At 48.9% G+C, this 18,855-nt stretch overlaps 1 protein-coding gene across 1 annotated transcript in view; it reads left to right on the top strand.

Annotated features, from left to right (window-relative positions):
• The window catches only part of Olfml2a (olfactomedin like 2A), a 31,433-nt gene extending 13,103 nt beyond the window's left edge, over positions 1-18,330 (top strand). The window contains exons 3-8 of the mRNA XM_052724510.1: positions 652-759; positions 2,409-2,618; positions 4,627-4,888; positions 7,966-8,250; positions 11,336-11,521; positions 14,160-18,330. Of these exons, the coding sequence (XP_052580470.1) occupies positions 652-759; positions 2,409-2,618; positions 4,627-4,888; positions 7,966-8,250; positions 11,336-11,521; positions 14,160-14,764 (1,656 nt within the window). The 3' untranslated portion in view covers positions 14,765-18,330. The remainder of the gene's footprint in view (positions 1-651; positions 760-2,408; positions 2,619-4,626; positions 4,889-7,965; positions 8,251-11,335; positions 11,522-14,159) is intronic.
• Positions 18,331-18,855: the final 525 nt, after the last annotated feature.

Genomic DNA, 18,855 nt, shown 5'->3' with positions numbered 1-18,855 from the left:
AAAGCAGGGCCATGAGAGGAGACCTCCCAAGTAAAATTGTGGCCGCAAGCCAAAGGACAACTGCAGCCTGGCTCCTCAGGAGCCCACAGCCATCAGTCACACCTCAGGACTGCCTCTGGGGAGCATACTGACTGTGTCTTTGGAGTTCGCTACTTTGTCATTCAGGAGGGAGGTTTACACAGAGAGGACGTTCACTGGGTACAAGGTACAAGGCAGGGGAAGAGCTCCCATGTTCCATCATACATATGGGTGATTGTGGGTGATATCAGTGATAACTGTCTATTTTAAAGTATTTTACCAGAGAATGGTCCCATCACAAAGAAACTGGAGATATATGTATCACCCACATATATCCCCCACTTGTTAGAGATGTAACCCAATGGTGGAATATTTCCTAGTATGTAGAAGGCCTCCAGATCCATCCCCATCACTTCAAAAAGAAAACACAAATGTGCATATTTGTAAAAATGCATCAATAAAATCTTATCTGCTCCTTGTCCTGTGATTATGAGTTGGCTGCAGCCCAAGCCACTATGAGACTCTGGGAGTCTGGGCTTCTCTCCTGCAGTGGAGCTCCTTTTGTGTCCTCTGCCTGCTATGTTCATATCCTTGCTTAACCATCTGTTTCCCTACCTCACCCCCCACCTCCAGCTGCACTCTATGGTGGATCTCCTGGAGGGTACGCTATACAGCATGGATCTGATGAAAGTACATGCCTTCATCCACAAGGTAGCCTCCCAGATGAACACGCTGGAGGAGGTAAGAGCAGGGCAGGGCCTGGGGCCCAGGGCTGTATCCAAAGGGGCCTGAGATATTCTGTTTCACCCTGGTGGCCACGGGAAGCAGAACAGAACTCCAGCAGGGAGCTGGGAAGGGAGGTATAAGCTGCAGAGTCCTGCCTTTGGGAAGAGGTTTGGGGGTTTCCAGGACCCAAGGAAGCCAAAAGCCTGGATGAGGAAACTGAGGTACTATTTGGTAGCACGAAAGGAGTGTTGAGGAGGTGCTGCCAACATCAGGGTCCACACTGCACAGCTCTAGGGTACCATTCACAGAGAAGTACCATATCAGTGGTGCCTCAGGGTTGGTATAACGTAGCAGAACTGATCAGACCTCCCTGGGTGTCACAATCCCAGTACTACCTGTGTGGAAGCAAAGGTACTAGAGTACAGACTGGACAGGCTGTGTATTCTATGGGACTACCCTCTGGGTACAAGAACAGTTGAATAAGCCTGGAGGTCCAGGCTGAAGGTTCAAGGCTTGCCTCTCCCCTGGCATCGCCTGGCCTCCACCCATTTCCTGCATCCGGCCTCTGCTGAGCACTACGGGTCTAGGGACATGCCGCTGCCAGGAGCAGGCGTGGGGACTTCCTTTCCCAGCTTCCTTTCCAGAGGGAGGTGGTAACCGGGCATCCTGTGCCATGGGAGGGAAGACTGACCCCTGATTAAACCCCAAGCTGGGGGTCACAGTGACACGGATCATCTGAAACCTGTTGGATCATCTCCTCCTGGCTGATGCCAGGCCAGCTTGGGAAGCTGACATGAGAATTTTTCCTGGGCACAATGTTACCTACGCGTGCTCTCACACTGCTGTGTGGCCACCCTCCACTGACCTTTCCTCTTGTTATCTCTGGAAATGCAAACTGGTGCCTCATAGCTCTGAGTCTGCTGATTGTCTCTTTAACAAGTTTGGTTTGAGTGCTGGGATCACAAGCAAGCACTACCACTCCCAGCTTTGAAAAAGTAATATTAAATTAATGGACTATTGGAGACTTTCAGGGGCCACCCTTAGAGACAGGCTAACTAAATTATGGCCTAGGCGTACAGTGGCATACTATGCATCCATGAAAAGGAGTTGGGAATGCTTTGTAGACAGATACGGAACTATTCTCAAAATAAGCTGTTAAGTGAAAAATACAAGTGTTGAAAAACTATGTGTGTGTGTATTTGTCCCTATCATAAAAACATGTAACATTGTCATCACTGAGAAATAAACAAGAGTAAGAGGGACTTATTTATTTATCTCTATTTGTTTAGTTGAGAGGGTCTCACTATGTGTCCTTGGCTGTTCTGGAACTGCCTATGTAGACCAGGCTGGCCTCAAACTCACAGAGATCCACCTGCCTTTGCCTCCTTAGTACTGGGATTCAAGGTGTGTACCACCATACCTGGCCTACTTACATCTTTTTCATTTATTAATATAAACATATATTACCTATTTTTTATTCATTTGTTCATGAGAATAAAAATCATTAACTACAGGGCCTTATAGGACATACTTTCTTCCACCCTGTTTACCAGTCCCACTTGTATCTGTGCCTCTCAAGTCTCGATGGACAAGTTGGTGTGCCCCTCTAGGGTGGCAGCTCAGAAGCAGCAGGGCCAGGAATGACCATGCATCCTGCCCCACAGAGCATCAAGGCCAACCTGAGCCAGGAGAGTGAGATGGTGAAAGACAGCATACGTCACCTCAATGAGCAGCTGAAGAGCTATGAGAACCAGTCAGCCATCATGATGAGCATTAAGAAGGAACTGTCCAGCCTGGGCCTCCAATTGCTGCAGAGGGATGCTGCTGCCGTCCCTGCCGCTGCCCCTGCCTCAAGCCCTGACAGCAAAGCTCAGGTGAGACCTCTGCTCTGATTGCAGGGACAGAAGGTGACTGGGCTTGAGAACACAGGCTTGTATGTGTTTGGAGCCTTAGGAGAGAGCTAACAGAAAGCACAGCAGAAGAGTCCCTGGTGTGCAAGGCAAGAACTGGGGAGTGTCTATTTCCACTTTGTGGCTAGCACAGGTAAGCTAGGGCAGACTTGCCGATTCAGTCCAGGGGGATGGCTGGCCCCTAAACTTCGTATTTATTCTTATCCCCAGTTACCGAAGTACTGGAAATGAGGTTGTGGGAACCTCCCTCTGGCCCTCGAAGACCAAGCTAGCTTTCCTGCTTCTAGCCTCTCCTGCCATGGCTGGGCCCCTAGGTGGGTGCAGAGTAAATGGGCAGTACCTCAGGGACCCCTGAAGACTAATACCGTCTGATCCACAGCAGACAGCGTGTGTTTGCACAGACTTATCCCCTTGTTCCAGTAGATCCTTTTGTTCTAATTTGCCTTCTGAAGTATTACCGTGATAAAGACCATGACCAAAAGCAATGTGGGGAAGAAAGGGTTTATTTCATCTTACACACTCAGGTCATACTCCATCACTGAGGAAAGTCAGGGTGGGAACTCAAGGCAGGAACTGAAGCAGAGGCCATAAAGGAATACTGTTTACTGGCCTCCTCAGCCTGCTTTCTCATGTAGCCCAGGACCACTTGCATAGGATAGCATCATCCACAGTGGGCTGGGCCCATCAAATCCATCACTAATCAGGAAAATGCCTGCAGACTTGCCTACAAGCCAGTTTGGTGGAGGCATTTTCCCAGTTGAGGTTCTCTCTTCCCAGATCACCCTAGCTTGTGTCAAGCTGGCAAAAAAAGACAAAAAGAAAAAAAAAAAAGAAAAGAAAAAAGAAAAAGCCAGCACACCCCTGCAGGCAAAAAAATTGACCCCCTACTTTCCAGTTAAGTTAGGAAGTAAGTGTTCTTTCCCTGGGTGGCACTCAGAGTGTGGCACTTGGCCATGAGTGCAACAAGTAGCCACCCTTTTGGTGCCCCTCAGATCAGTCATCCATGGGCAGGACACAAGCCAGTAGCCTCATTTTCTGGTGATTTTTTAGGAGTCACCCTCTGAACTTGACTTCCTCACATACAATATTAGTTCATCCTACAACCTGTAAGTAGAATTGACCTCCTGCCTACTTGGCACATGAAGAAACATGGAGAGAGGTTACAGGGAGAGGGCGTGGCTGAGCCAGGGCTGCAGCCAGCCTACGTGACTGCCTAGCTCCGGCCCTTCCTCCTCAACTTGCAACCTCCTGTGCTGACAATGTGGTAGTGGGACTTGTTGACTGCAAGTGGGACCGCCTAGACACAATAAAGCCTGAGGAAGCCTGTGCCTTGGCCAGGAGCTGGCTGCCTGCTCGGTGAGATGCCAGTTGTGCAAGTGCAAGCGAGTCCCACTTTGGCTGCTGCTCAGAAGGCGTCAGATACTATACAAGCTTTATCTGCCTCTCTCTCATGGGTGGTGTCCCAGGCCCTGTGTTCTTGTGCCAAGCCAGCCTCAGAGCATTTGAGTAGGAAGTGAAAATAACAAAGCTCACAAAATGTTAGACACAGCATTCCTTAGGGCTAGCCAGACCAACACGGGACTGAAAGGCTTTTCAGGATGTTAGGATTTCAAGGCTAACATGGGAAGTGTTCTGGGTGCTCTGTAAAGGGACCCAAGAACCTCCCCCTTTCCCATACACTAAGACCAATGAGTGAGAGACAAGACTAGGAGGCCTGTTCAGGAGCCAAGCTGTCAGTCAAGCCAGGAGAACAAGCAAACAGGAGTTGGGAATGAGTATGTAACCCACCAGATTGGGTCTCAAGTCTGCAGAGGAACTAGAATGCTAAGGAGAGAAACAGAGGCAGACAAATTATGAATGTATCCACAACTTCACAAACACTGTGACCTCCTCCAGCTCCCACACTGAGCTTCTGTGACTCCCAGCCCATCAGTTTACTGTCACCCAAGTCTGAGACTTCCGCTCTTCTCAGGACACAGCTGGAGGGCAAGGCAAAGACCTCAACAAATATGGCAGCATGCAAAAGAGCTTCTCAGACAAGGGCCTTGCAAAACCTCCCAAGGAGAAGCTGCTGAAAGTGGAGAAGTTGAGGAAGGAGAGCATCAAGGGCAAAATACCCCACCCCTCATCCAGACCACGTGCCCTGGCCCAGCAGCAGGCAGTGATCCGAGGCTTCACCTACTACAAGGCGGGCAGGCAGGAGGCCAAACAAGAAGCACCCAAGGCCACGGCTGGTGAGTGGAAGGGAGTGGGGCCTATTTGAGGGATGACCAACTCCAGAGATCCACCTGCCTTCTCAGCAGCCACAAAGCCACAGATCTCAATACCATTGTTTACTTTTGTAGGGTCCTTTGCTCAATCACATACTGGGTAGAAGACCCCAGACAGGGTTGCTGATAAGGAAATAATAGAGGCAATACAAGGCGCCTCTCTTAGTACTTACAGTTGTCCTCATTTTTTCTGGACTTGGTTTTGTTCAAAGATTTGCTGCCGGTCAGCTGTGTACCAGATGACAGAGTGAGGTGGACACGGGTTCCCCCACAGAGCTTGCAGTTCTGTGGGAGGAACGGCACCCATGACAGTGAAGGTAGGAGAACATGGGGCTTCCAGGGAGTGAGATGGGCCCTTGGGAAACCCTCTCACTTCTGCACTGGCCTCTCCAGTTCTCTCATTTGTCATCTTCCCGAAGAAGAGCCACAGACCCTGCACTTTTCCTGCTAACTTGCTCCCTGGTGTCTCCACCTGGGTCACAGTAAAGGGCTTCGCACGAAGTAACTGGTTCTTCCGAAGTTCTCCCGAAGGCAGGGAGATGGAGCAGTTAGAGCCCAATATTCTTCAAGAATTCCCTCCCATCAGGTTCAGTGGTGAAATCCCAGGCACTCAGGAGGTTGAGGCAGAAGTTCAAGGTCAGCCTGAGCTACACAATAAGAGCCTGACTCACACAACAAAAAAGCATACCCCAGGCTTGGTAGCACTGGCCTGTAAATTGCAGCTAGTAAGTGCCAAGGCTAGAATATTGTTTGTTGCTGTTGTTTTAAAGATGTATTTATTTATTTAACGTACATTGGGCTTTGCCTGCATGTATGTCTGTGTGATGGTGTCAGATCCCCCGAAACTGGAGTTTTAGACAGTTTCAGACATGTGAGCTGCCATGTGGATCTTGGGAATTGAACCTCAGTCCTTTGGAAGAGGAGCCAGTGCTCTTAAGCTCTGAGCCATCTCTCCAGCCCCTAGAATATTATTTTAAGTTCAAGGTCTCCCTAGGACACAGAGTGATTTCAAGACTAAGCTAGGTGACTGAGACCCTGTCTCAGAGTGCAAAGAGGGCTGAGGATGTACTTAGTGTCGAGATAGTACAATGCTTATCTAGCACACCCAAGACCTTACTTACAAGGTTAAATTCCCACCTCAGGTACTGGCAAAATAGCTCAGTCAATAGAGTACTTGCCTCAGAAGCATGAGAACCTAAATTTGATACCCAAAAGCCACATTTTAAAAAATACTGAGTATGGTAGCACACACGTGTTTGTTTGTTTTTACTGTTGTTGTTTTGATTTGTTTTTTGGTTGTTGTTGTTAACTTATTTATTTTTATTTTATGTGCATTGGTATTTTCCTGCATGTATGTCTGTGTGAGGATGTCAGATCCTCTAGAACTGGAATTACAGAGGGCTGTGAGCTTCCATGTGGGTGCTGGGAATTGAACCTGGGTCCTCTGAAGAGCAACTAGTGTTCTTAACTGCTGAGCCATCTCTCCAGTCCTCCCCCACCCCACCCCACCCCACCCCGCCTTTTAAAATAATATTTTATTTTATTTTTTAGAGATTTATATATTTTATGTACATTGGTGTTTTGCCTGCATGCATGTCTGTGTGAGGATGCCAGAACCCCTGGAACTGAAGTTACAGACGGTTATAAATTCCACGTAGGTGCTGGGAATTGAATCTGGGTCCTCTGGAATAGTAGTCAGTGCTTTTTTCCAGGACGGCAGCACACGTTTATAATCCCAGCCCTGGGATTACAAGAACATCCCTCAGGCTCCCTGGCTAGCCAGTGAGCCTGACTAGCTGTCTCAAAGGAGATGGACAGTATTTCTGAGGATGATATCAGAAGTTGTCTGCTGGCTTCCACACACATGCGCACCTCATACGTTTATTAAAAGAGAGACAGAAACACTAGAAAAGAGAAGGTCCCTTCATTTCTGAGCCCTTCAGGGTTTCACCTCCTCCCCCAATCCCTGATGCCAGCTGCTGTCCTTGAATCCTGCCAGCTCAGCCTGGCACAACACAGGGCCTCTGACCCCTGGCTGGCCACTGCCCAGGCACTGCCCGGGCACAGCTTTGATATCTGGCTCTGCCAAGAAGGCTTGTGGGAACGGACCTCTCAGGTGCCGTTTTATTTATTTCTTAATTGCTTATAATTAAATAAGAATTAACCGTTTATGCTTTAAACTAGTATCTGGATAGCCAGATGACTGTATTAACTTGTATTCCTTAACATAGAGAACATATAAACTCAGACATTAAAAACCAAACATACATGTAGCCACATTTTCATTCATACCTACAGAGTAGACAGACCCTGACAGGCTGCCAAGGCCATGCTCCCTGTGGATATCCTGACCAAAGAGTCTTTGCTCCCACTGGGTCCCAGGTATGGGGACAGAGTGGCCTGCCTGACTGCAGCTAAGCCTGTGCCAGTGGTGGGGACCCAGAAGGTACAAACGCAGCTAGAGAGGTAAGTATCAGAGATAAACAAGGGGCAGAGATCTGTAGTCTAGAATTGGCAAGACACTGGCTGCATCCATCCCTTCCTAGCTTGAGGTGACAAACACTAGGTGAGGGAGGCTCAAGGCTATCAAGGTCCCCAGGAAGGTGACTGAGAGAAAATCTACAATCCTGAACAAGGAGTTTTGCCCTGGAACTAAGTTTAAGGCATGACAGAGTTGGAACAATGTACTTAACACTTAGGAGAAACAAAGAACCTCGTGTTTGCCTCCACATGTTTGCAGAGTCAGTAGAGATGCTTTATATACATATTCCTCTAATCAGCACTATGGTTATGGCACTCATTTTACAGAGATGGGGTGAGAGCTTGCTATTAAAAACTCACCCAGTAAAGGAGTGGCAGAGCTGGGCCCCAGGCCAGAGTGATCATCAGAAAGGCCTATCCTGTTCACTAGAAAGTCTACCTATCTCCTACCTGAGGCCTTTCAACTCCTCCATGATCAGAGAAGCCCCTGAGGAGGTCTGTGGCAGACCTGTGCATCAGTACTGCTGGGGCATGGGCACTGAGTCCTCTTTTCTCCGCAGACAACACTCTCAAGGGCACTTCCTGGCTGGAGAAACTACCACCGGAGATGGAGGCCAAGCTTCTGGAGAAACTACCACCGGAGATGGAGGCCAAGCTTCTGGAGAAACTACCACCCAAGATGGAGGCTAAGCTTCTGGAGCCGAACTCTGCCAAACATGATGAAGTCATGCTGCAGGCTTCAGAAGGAGCCAGCTTGGCCCCTGACATCTCCACTTTCACCCCAACTCCGATCAGCACTCCCTGGCCCACTGAGCCACCTTTGCATCCAGAAGGCCACAGCCCAGGTGAGTGAGTTTCCTAAGTGTCAGAAATCGCAGCTCATGACTAAATCCAACTCATGTCTTGTTTGGCTCCTGATCCAAGAATGTTCAGCTTTATCAAATTATTGATTTTTTTTGTTTGGTTTGTCGCTGTTTTGGGTTTTAGTTATTTTGAGGCAAGGTCTCACTGTAGCTCAGGCTATCCTGGAGCTCACACCCTTCTGCCTTAGCACCTTAGTGTTGGGATTATAGACACGTGCCACCATGCCTGACGTACTTTGAAATTTTTTATTTTTTTTAAAGGTGTGTGTGTGTGTGTGTGTGTGTTTGGAGAGAGAGAGAGAGAGAGAGAGAGAGAGAGAGAGAGAGAGAGAGAGAGAGAGAGAGAGATCCTTTCTATCACTTCTAGCTATTCTTTTTTTGAGTCAAGGTCTCTCCCTAAACCCGTGACTTGTTTTTTCTTGGCTAGGCTAAAAGCCAGAAAATTCCAACAAACTTGCTGTTTCTGGGCCCCTCAGAACTGGGGTTACAGGTGTGTATGGGATGCCCCGCTTGCTAGTATGTTGGGAGCAGACATAAATCTCAAAATTGCACATCAAGCATGCTTAGCTGCTGAGTCATCCCTCCAGCTGGGACTTTGCATTTTTAAAGAGTTATACGGAAAAAGAAAGACTATGAGATAGAAGTTTGTCCTCTCATAGTCTAACATAGTTAATCCAGGAGCCTTTACAGAAAGATTGCCAACATTTAAAGTGGCTAATAAACAGGTCTATTTGCAGTAAATTCTCTTTAAAATGTCACTGGAACCCTATCACTAGATCCAGCCATGGACTTTAGGTCCTCTCTTCAGTCTGTTTTGTTTGGGTTTCAAGGTGTTAGGACTAAACCCTTGGCCTCCAGCTGCCACCCTGAGCTACATGAGCTACATACACCCCCTGCACTCTACACCCCCTGCACTCTACACCCCTGCACTCTACATCCCTGCACTCTACACCCCCTGCACTCTACCTCCCCTGCACTCTACACCCCCTGCACTCTACACCCCTGCGCTCTACACCCCCTGTGCTCTACACCCCCTGCGCTCTACCTCCCCTGCACTCTACACCCCCTGCGCTCTACACCCCTGCGCTCTACACCCCCTGCACTCTACCTCCCCTGCACTCTACACCCCCTGCACTCTACACCCCTGCGCTCTACACCCCCTGTGCTCTACACCCCCTGCGCTCTACCTCCCCTGCACTCTACACCCCCTGCACTCTACACCCCCTGCACGCTACACCCCTGCACGCTACACCCCTGCACTCTACACCCCTGCGCTCTACACCCCTGCGCTCTACACCCCCTGCACTCTACACCCCCTGCACTCTACACCCCTGCACTCTACACCCCTGCACTCTACACCCCTGCACTCTACACCCCCTGCACTCTACACCCCTGCACTCTACATCCCTGCACTCTACAACCCCTGCACTCTTGGGCTGTTTTTTGTTTGTTGGTTTGTTTCTTCGTTTTGTTGTTGTTGTTGTTTGGTTTCTGGGTTTTGTGTGTTTTTTGTTTGTTGGTTGGTTTGGTTTTTGTTTTTTTGGAGACAGGATTTCTCTGTGTAGCCCTTGCTGTCCTGGAACTAGCTCTGTAGACCTGGCTGGCCTGGGAACTCCCAGAAATCCTTCTGCCTCTGCCTCCTGAGTGCTAGGATTAAAGGCGTGTGCTACCACACCTGGCTCTTTGTTTTTATATCCACATTTATAGCTGTAATTTGTGTCACACAGTAAACGTTGTCCTCAGTAAATTGTGAATCTGTCCTTCTGAAGGACTCTTGACTGTCTGTGATTGCAAGCCATCAGACCCTTCCTCACTCTGGCCCAAGTGCTAGCTCTTCACACTTGTTTTTCCAGAAGGATCAACAAGCAATGTAGACAACAGCTGCAACTAATATGGTTTTCTCACACCACAGTTCCTGGGGCCAGAACACTGGAAATAACCTACAGAGCTGACACTTGGGAGTGGAGGAGTGAATAATTTAAAGGGCACAGCTGTCTGGTGGCCTGGCAGGGGACCTAGAAATCACATCATTAAAAGACTATTTAATAATGTGAGAAATCGGTCCATGGAAGGAGAAAACAGGATACAAAAAGCCTGTATTTAGAAGGATCACAGTTTTTAAAAGTCTGTGTGACTGCATGCAAGGAAAGGAGAAAGGGAAGGGAGCACCACATATTCAAAAGTTTCTTTGTATACTAGAATTCATCTTTCAACTGTCTTCCCTCCCTCCTTCCCCTCCCTTCCCCCTCTCTCTTTTGAGACAGGGTTTCTCTGTGTAGCAGGATTGGCTGTCCTAGAACTCTCTCTGTAGACCAGGCTGGCCTCGAACTCAACAGAGATCCACCTACCTCTGCTTCCCGAGTGCTGGGATTAAAGGCATGTGCCACCACATGCTTCTTTCCTTCCTTTTTGAGACAGGGCCTTGCTATGTAGCTTGACTGGCCTGGCACTATAATATAGCCCAGGCTGATCTCAGATTCACAGCAATGGTTTTCTTCCTACCTCAGCCTCCACAATTTGAGGGTTACAGGCATTCATAACACCCAGCTTCAATTTTCAAGTATTAGGAGACACCCTGAACTCATTCTTCTATCAAACCCAACCCCACTATTACCCACCATTCTGTTGTTCTCTGCTTCTCTGAGATGGCCCTCTTTTTTGTGTTTTATTTTCATATACAGTGGATGGTGGATTTTTGAATGGTATGCATCTCCTCTGTTCCCCTTTCTGACTGTTCCTGCTTTTTCCAGTGATCAGGCATTGCTTTGCTCATAGGCCAAACAAAACCTTCAAGAGAGTTAAAGTGGACTTGGATAAACCAGGCATGGTGGTGCATGCATTTAATCCCAGCATTCTGGTGACAGGAGCAGGCAGATCTCTGAGTTCGAGGTTGGCCTGGTCTCTGTAGAGACCAGTTCTAGGACAGCCAGGGCTATACAGAGAAACACTGTCTCAAAAACAAAGCAAAAGAAAAGATGAACTTGGTTCACCTTCCTAGACCCACTGCCTGGCTTGGAGCTAGTGGCTCACTCTGTGTATGAAATACTGTGTCCTTTGCTCCTTGCAGGTAGGGAAGGCAGCTGTGAGGGCACCCTCCGAGCTGTGGACCCCCCTGTGAAGCACCACAGTTACGGGCGCCATGAAGGGGCCTGGATGAAGGACCCTGCAGCTCTTGATGACAGAATCTATGTCACCAACTACTACTATGGAAACAATCTGGTGGAGTTTCGAAACCTGGAAAATTTCAAACAAGGTCAGGGAAGCTGGGTAGGAGAGGGAAAAGTGGGAGTGTGGTTGACCTGGGGTGGGGGCTCCCATAAGACTCAGCCTTCCTGTGCCTGTTATTTCCAATGTCCAGCCTGTCTTAGCTCCAAGTAGCCCACCTGCCCTAAGGAAGGGTGTCTGGGGTTTAGAAAATCCTGTTACCCACTGCTGGGAACTGAATACAGAGCAAAGGAGATAGATATGGTCCTACCTCATGACCACATAAGTGTGACCTGCTATCACAAGCTTCTAGTTGCTAAGTGTTCTGTGCCATTGCCTATGTGTGTCTGGCTTAGTTTGGGTTTCTGTTGTTGCAATGAAACACCATGACTAAAAGCAAGTTGGGAAGAAAGGGTTTATGAGGTGGCTCACACTTTCTTTTTTTTCTTTTTCTTTTTCTTTTTTTTTTTTGTTTTTTTTGTTTTTTTGTTTTTTTTCCAGACAGGGTTTCTCTGTGTAGCTTTGGTGCCTTTGAGTGGATCTTGCTCTGTAGACCAGGCTGCCCTTAAACTCACAGAGATCCGCCTGCCACTGCCTCCCGAGAGCTGGGATTAAAGGCGTGCGCCACCACCGCCTAGCGGCTCACACTTTCATATCACTGTTCATCTTCAAAGAAAGTCAGGACACTTTTAAACAGGAGGCAGAGGCCAGCCTCTGTGATTTGTATCTACGTAGTGAGTTCCAGGACAGCCAGAGTTGCATAGAGAGACAAACAAAAACTGTCCAGCTCAGTGTCCACTCACATTTTGTGAATCTTCCTAAGTCCATGAGATTTTTGCCTGCCCTCCAAGAAAGCAGGCCTCAGGCCTTAGAAGAGTTGCAACTCTGGGCAATGCCCATAGTGGGGCTGTCAGCACAAGGAAGACAAGTTTTGGTTATCAGATCTGGGACAGGATGAGGGAAAAGGTCATTAAAACCATCTCACCAGCCGGGTGCACGCCTTTGATCCCAGCACTCGGGAGGCAGAGCCAGGCGGATCTCTGTGAGTTCGAGGCCAGCCTGGGCTACAGAGTGTGTAGTAAAGCTACACAGAGAAACGCTGTCTCGAAAAACAACAACAACAACAAAAAAAACCATCTCACCTTCCAAAAATCCATACTCTGTAGGAGGCAAAGGCTTAAGGGGGCAATCTTCATACAGCTTAGAACAGTCTAGTTTAGTACTCTGTAGGAAAGAGCGTGGAGAGGCTTTCCCAGGGGCCTTCGGGTGCTGGACTGAGCCCTGGAGGATCAGGAGGAAAATAGTAGAGAGCAGGAAAAGTGTTCCAGACAGAAGGCTCAGCGTGTGAAGAGGTCGGCCAGAAGCAGCATGGTGTCATGGAGTAGGGTAGTGAGAATAGGCTGGGGTGTACCCTGTCAGTCCCATGGAGGAGTGTGGACATTTACTGAGAACCATGGGAATCATAGAGAATGTCCTGGAATAGCTAACATCTTTTCTAAGCTCAAAATTGGCTTGGTCTGTGTCTGGAGCAGCTCACAGGCTGGTGGTTGTGGAAGTACCAAGACAAAGGGTTAGGGGAGGCCCTTCACTATAACCTATGGAGGTCACATTGGCTAGGGACACTAAGAGACAGGCAGGCATTCCCTATGCAGATTGGATGGGGAATAGCAAACCTCACTCAAGGAACATCATATGCAAAGTCTCCGAGACAAAGCACAGGGTTGGCATCACCTTACACCTCAATCCTAGCTACCAGTGTCACAACTGGTGACCTGTAGCCCAGGACTCATAGACTCATGGACACATGGATAATGTCAGTACCTCCTTCATGGCACTATTGTATGAATGAGATGATGGGCTTAGGTCCAACCACATGGTTAAGTTTTAGTGCCAAGTATTTGTTGAGCACTGGTGAGCCCTTGATGGTCTCTGTGGTGAATGTGTGATGTTCTAGTTAGCTTTCTGTTGCTGTGATAAACACCATGACCCCAAGCAGCTTGAGAGTTTACTCATACTTTCAGGTAACAGACAATCATTGAGGGAAATCAGGGCCAAGAAATCAAGGCAGGAACCCCAGAAGAACCCTGATGGCTCTCTGGATCATACTCAGATAGTTTTCTTATTTGGTTAGTTGGTTGGTTGGTTGGGTTTTGGGTTTTTGTTTGTTTGTTTGTTTGTTTTAAGACAGAGTTTCTCTGTGTAGCCTTGGCTGTCCTGGAACTCACAGAGATCCGCCTGCCTCTTCCTCCCAAGTGTTGGGATTAAAGGCATGCATCACCCCATAATTGTTTGTTTTTTGTTTGTTGTTTGTTTGTTTTGTTTTGTTTTGAAACAGGGTCTCACTAAAAAGTTCTGGCTATCCTTGTAACTCACTCTGTAGACCAAGCTGGCCTCAAATCTACAGAGATCCACCTGCCTCTGCCTCCCAAGTGGATTAAACACATGCACCTCTACATTCAGTCCAGCTAGCTTTCTTATACAGCCCTGGCCATTTGCCTAGGCATGGTACCACCCACAGTGGGCTGTGCCCTCCCACATCCATCATCAAGCAAGATAATCTTTCACAAATATGGCCACAGGCCAATCTGATCTGGGCAGTTCCTCCAGGGTTGTATCAAACTAAGCAGCACAAGTGGACTGGGGCTGCCCAGGGTACTCTGGTATGACCCTCCACTTTCCACATGCAGGTCGATGGAGTAATATGTACAAGCTACCCTACAACTGGATAGGCACAGGCCATGTGGTGTACCAGGGTGCCTTCTACTACAACCGTGCCTTCACCAAGAACATCATCAAATATGACCTGCACCAGCGCTTTGTGGCCTCCTGGGCACTACTGCCTGATGTGGTCTACGAAGACACCACACCCTGGAAGTGGCGTGGCCACTCGGACATTGATTTTGCTGTAGATGAGAGTGGTCTGTGGGTCATCTACCCAGCTGTGGATGAGCAAGATGAAGCCCAGCCTGAGGTGATTGTGTTGAGCCGCCTGGACCCCAGAGACCTCTCTGTGCACCAAGAGACCACGTGGAAGACACGACTGAGGAGGAACTCCTATGGGAACTGCTTCCTGGTGTGTGGCATCCTGTATGCTGTGGATACTTACAACCAGCACGAAAGCCAGGTGGCCTATGCCTTCGACACCCACACAGGCACTGATGCTCACCTACAGTTGCCCTTCCTCAATGAGTATTCCTACACTACTCAGGTTGACTACAACCCCAAGGAGCGGGTGCTCTATGCCTGGGACAATGGCCACCAGCTCACCTACACCCTCCACTTTGTGGTCTGAATGGGGACCTATGTTCACAGGGGAGGGCAAGCAGAGGAGTAGGGGCTGCTCCTAGCCACTCCTGCAACTGATATCAGTATCAACTGAGGGTGTCCTGGGCTAGGTATTGGCTTTGATGGCAGCCAAGGCAGTACTTCCTTAGCACCCAGCAGGTGACACTAGCTTCCATTGCAGAATGTTGTGCTGAGGGCTTTTCCTGCATTTACCCTTTTGACTCTTTCCCCTGCTTCCCTTGGAGGCAGAGATCCTTAAGTCCATTGAGCAGAGGAGGTGACTGAAGCCCAAAGGGGCAGCATCCCAGTTGTAGTAGGGCAGGCTGTGTTCTCACAATAGCCACACTTTATGGATGAGATGACCTCACCTAGTTCTTCCCATCTCCAGGACCCTTCCCAGGACTCTGCAAAGCCTGAGGTCTTTGGGAACCTATGCACTGAAGTTCTGCAGCTCCAGGTCGCTCTTCTGGTTGAATGCCCATGACTTTGAGCTTAGAGCCTCTTGACCTGTGGTCAGCCCCTGTGCTCTCCTCCCTACTCTCTGACCACATTCCAGAAGTTCACCATCACAGCCACAGAGCAAGAGCCACACCCTGAAGTAAGCACTGGCTGGGTCCATGGCCCTCCCTCTGTGGCTACTTCTTGTCTTCCTGTTCCTTGCACATTTCTCACCAGATGAGAAGGTATAGGCAGCTCAGCTGCGGCAGAATGGGGTGCTGGCCTGAGCTCCCCCCATCTCAACTCCTGTACCACCCACTAGGCCTTGGCTCCTTCCCTATCCCTTCCCTTGAGCCTGGAGTCCTTTATGGGCCTTCAAAGCTAGTCTGCTCACACTCAGGGATTGCTAGGAGTAAGGCCTTTGTCCCTGGAGAGGGTGGCCCCAAGATGGAACAGGCTCCCTCTTCCTTGTTGATCCTGATCTGGTCATTTGGTGGGCTGGTCCAGCAGCCTGGGAATCTGGGGGAGACAGGACAGAGGGGTTCAAAAGAGACCTTGGGCCTTCTCAGGTTGCAGGACAAAGCCAGGAGGTGGTCTTAGCACCAGGATTTTCTTTGAGATAGGACTTGCGATTGTGGACATACTAGTGAACATGTATAAGCTACCCTACAGTGGGACTGGCAGCTGTCCTGGTGCTGCTTGTGGCTCACAGCACCTACAGACACAGACAGCTCTGAGAACACGACCTTTCAAGCCAGCCTATGGCTGCTTTGGACATTCTTTTTAAAGCTGTAGAGAAGTTCTTTTGCCCATCTCCTCTTTTTAACCAAAGAAAATATAGGTCCCAACAGTTCTAGAATATGGAGTGGAGTCATATAGGGCAGGACATAGCTGATCTCATTTGGAAAAGCCCTATACCCTCCCACCTCAGAGACAGCTCTGCCTGCAAAGATAACAGACCCCAACAGCACCTTTGAAGGTGTCTACCACTGGACCCTGGACCCTTCCTTACACACTGTGCCTGCTCCTAGGCAATCTGCAGTGGATACCAGCTGCCCCATTATGAAATCCCACTGTGCAGCATTAGGTAGGGAGATTCAGGTTCTGTGCAGACTTCATTTCTTCCAGACATTGTTGGGTGATGTTTTGCTTAAGGAATAACTCACCCTTGAAATAAAAAGGGACAGTGACACCCAGCCCAGCCAAGTCTGACTCATAGTGGTAGCCACATCCAGCTCCCCCACCCAGCTGACCACCACAGGCTCCCCTTCCAGCCTCTTCAGAGGACTTGGAACCCCCTTGTGCCTGTGTACACCCTGACCTTTCCCTTGGCCCTGGATGTGGGTTTTTTTTCTCATGACTGTGTTTTGTGATGTCATAGCCCAACCATGTGAGAGGTGCTCAGGCAGCTTGCAGCAGTCTGAGGAAAGAGAACACTAGATCACACTGGCTTGAAGAGTAAACATGTGGCATAGTTTCCAGGGGTGGGACACAGGGCCTGCCATAGAGCCCAGTCATTCTGCAGGTCCCTTCTGTTTTCAAATCTTTGTGTGTTCTGTGGTAAATACAGTTCATTTCCTCATCTATAGATAGTCACACTGGATCCCAGGTGAGTCGCTTGTCACATAGGCTGGTAATGGAAGAGCCAGGTTTCCACATCAGGTAACCTGTCACTGTTATCTGAGAACCATCAGTGTGCTGGACATACTGTGGAAAGAAATGGGCCCATGGACAGGTGAACACGATTACGTGGAAGAATTTACCTAAGGTCACACAGCAGTGTCGTTTGGCAGAGCTGGGGGTTCGAGGCTGCTCAGAGCATGCTGTCTGTCATCCTTATGCCATGTTGGTAGCAAGCTCCAGAAGTGCTGGCAGTTGCAGTCAGTCAAGATGGCCATGGGAAAAGCCCCCCAAAAGTCCAGCTTGTGCAGAGCTTTGAATGGCAAGCCAAGGCATGGACACATCTAGCCATGTCTAGAACAAAACAGTATAGACTAACAGAGCCCAGCCAATCCTGACATGGATTCTAATTGGATTTTATCCTTTGGTGATGAAAAGCAGGGAAGGAGTTTTGCTGAAGAGCCTTAATCTGCCAGTTTGTGAGCTCTAAAGAAAATCTGCTCCCACTACCACACACACACGCGCGCACACACACACACACACACACACACACACACACACACACACACCACTCATACTCACATACACACCCATGTGCGCACTCACAATACCTTGGTGTGTTATGCTGGGCAACAGGTACTTCATAGGCGGGACCTGGACTGTGTAGAACCGCCCACTCACCTTTTGTGAAGGCAAACCGTCGCCATAGGTGAAGGAGCTTTGGCTTCCATCATGGATTCCTCTCCAGAGATTGCCAAGTGTTGGGGGTGCTAGGCAAGTGCTGGATCACTGAGTCACTCCATCCTCTTGGTCTTTGACTCTTAGCTGCACTCCAGAGGAGAAAGAAGGGGAGCTCCACCCTGGGGCCGCACAGGAGGAGGGACGACTGGGGGCTCCTGCAGAGAACTTTATTCTCCCTTCTGCATCAGAGAAGTCTTGCGGTGCTGCGCACTGTGTGGCGGTCGGAGAGCCCAGGTGCAGGAGGTGGGAGCCTGCCTCTCCCATGCTGCCCTTCCCTCAGGCTGGGTGGGGTATGAAGTCCCTGAGACAACTGGGACCAAGGATTAGCAGGGGCCGGGGACTTCAGGAGAGCTCCCAGCACCTTCCAGAATCGGAAACCACCTCGACTTGCAGTCTCACTCACTCACCCAGCCTGGAGCTCCTAGGTTTCTCTCGTTTCAGGTTATGAACCTCAAGTTCAGAGAAGCTGAGCAATGTGCTCAGGCCCAGGTATCTAGATCTGAGCTAGGTCTCTTTCAACCAAAGCCCCCAACTAACTGTTGTAAGTGGTCATGTTTTTGTCTTGGTTTGGGCCCATAGAAAGCTCAAAGACAAGTTTGAGATCATTTTAAACACTTTTATGGAATTTAACCAGCTTCATTCTAGCCTTTTATATGTACCTTTACCCTGATTTACTTTTATTCTACTGTATTTAATCTATTTTATTAAGGTGCCACAAGATCTTTTTGTAACAGTGTGGAATATACATAAATAAAACCCATGACTACAGCTGAATGTGGTGGCACATGCCTTTGATCCTTGCGCTTGGGAAGAGGTAAGCATATTTCTGAGTTCAAGGCCACCATGGTCTACAAAGCAAGCTCCAGGACAGCCAGAGTTATTCAGAGAAACCCTATCTTGGAAAAAAAAAGACTGAAAACTTGATTTTAAAATAGTGATACTGTGAACTACAACTAGGGGAGTAGCTCCCTGGCACCCTGGCACCCTGTTGCTTACAGCATGTATGAAGGCCTGGGCCTGATGCCCAGCATCACACAGGAAGGAAGCAAGCAAGCAAGCAAACATTTCTGGGTCTGTATCCTTGTCATATCATACATATTTAATAATTTTTTGACCCAGGCTGGCTGTTGGTTTTAAATAATAAGTGGCACTGTTACCGTGCAAGGAACGGTCATGAGGCAGGACAAAACCCAGTATCAGAGATTTATTAGGAGGAGTAGGGGGACAGAAGAGAGTATCCAGGCCTGGGAAGAGGCACATACAGAGAGAGAGAGTAGTGGGTGGGGAGGAGTCTATGTC

The sequence above is a fragment of the Peromyscus californicus genome, unplaced genomic scaffold (assembly GCF_007827085.1).
Source record: "Peromyscus californicus insignis strain IS unplaced genomic scaffold, ASM782708v3 Scaffold_7__1_contigs__length_154581171, whole genome shotgun sequence".
In the NCBI taxonomy this organism is placed as follows: Eukaryota; Metazoa; Chordata; class Mammalia; order Rodentia; family Cricetidae; genus Peromyscus; species Peromyscus californicus.
This window is presented reverse-complemented; position numbering and strand designations above follow the sequence as displayed.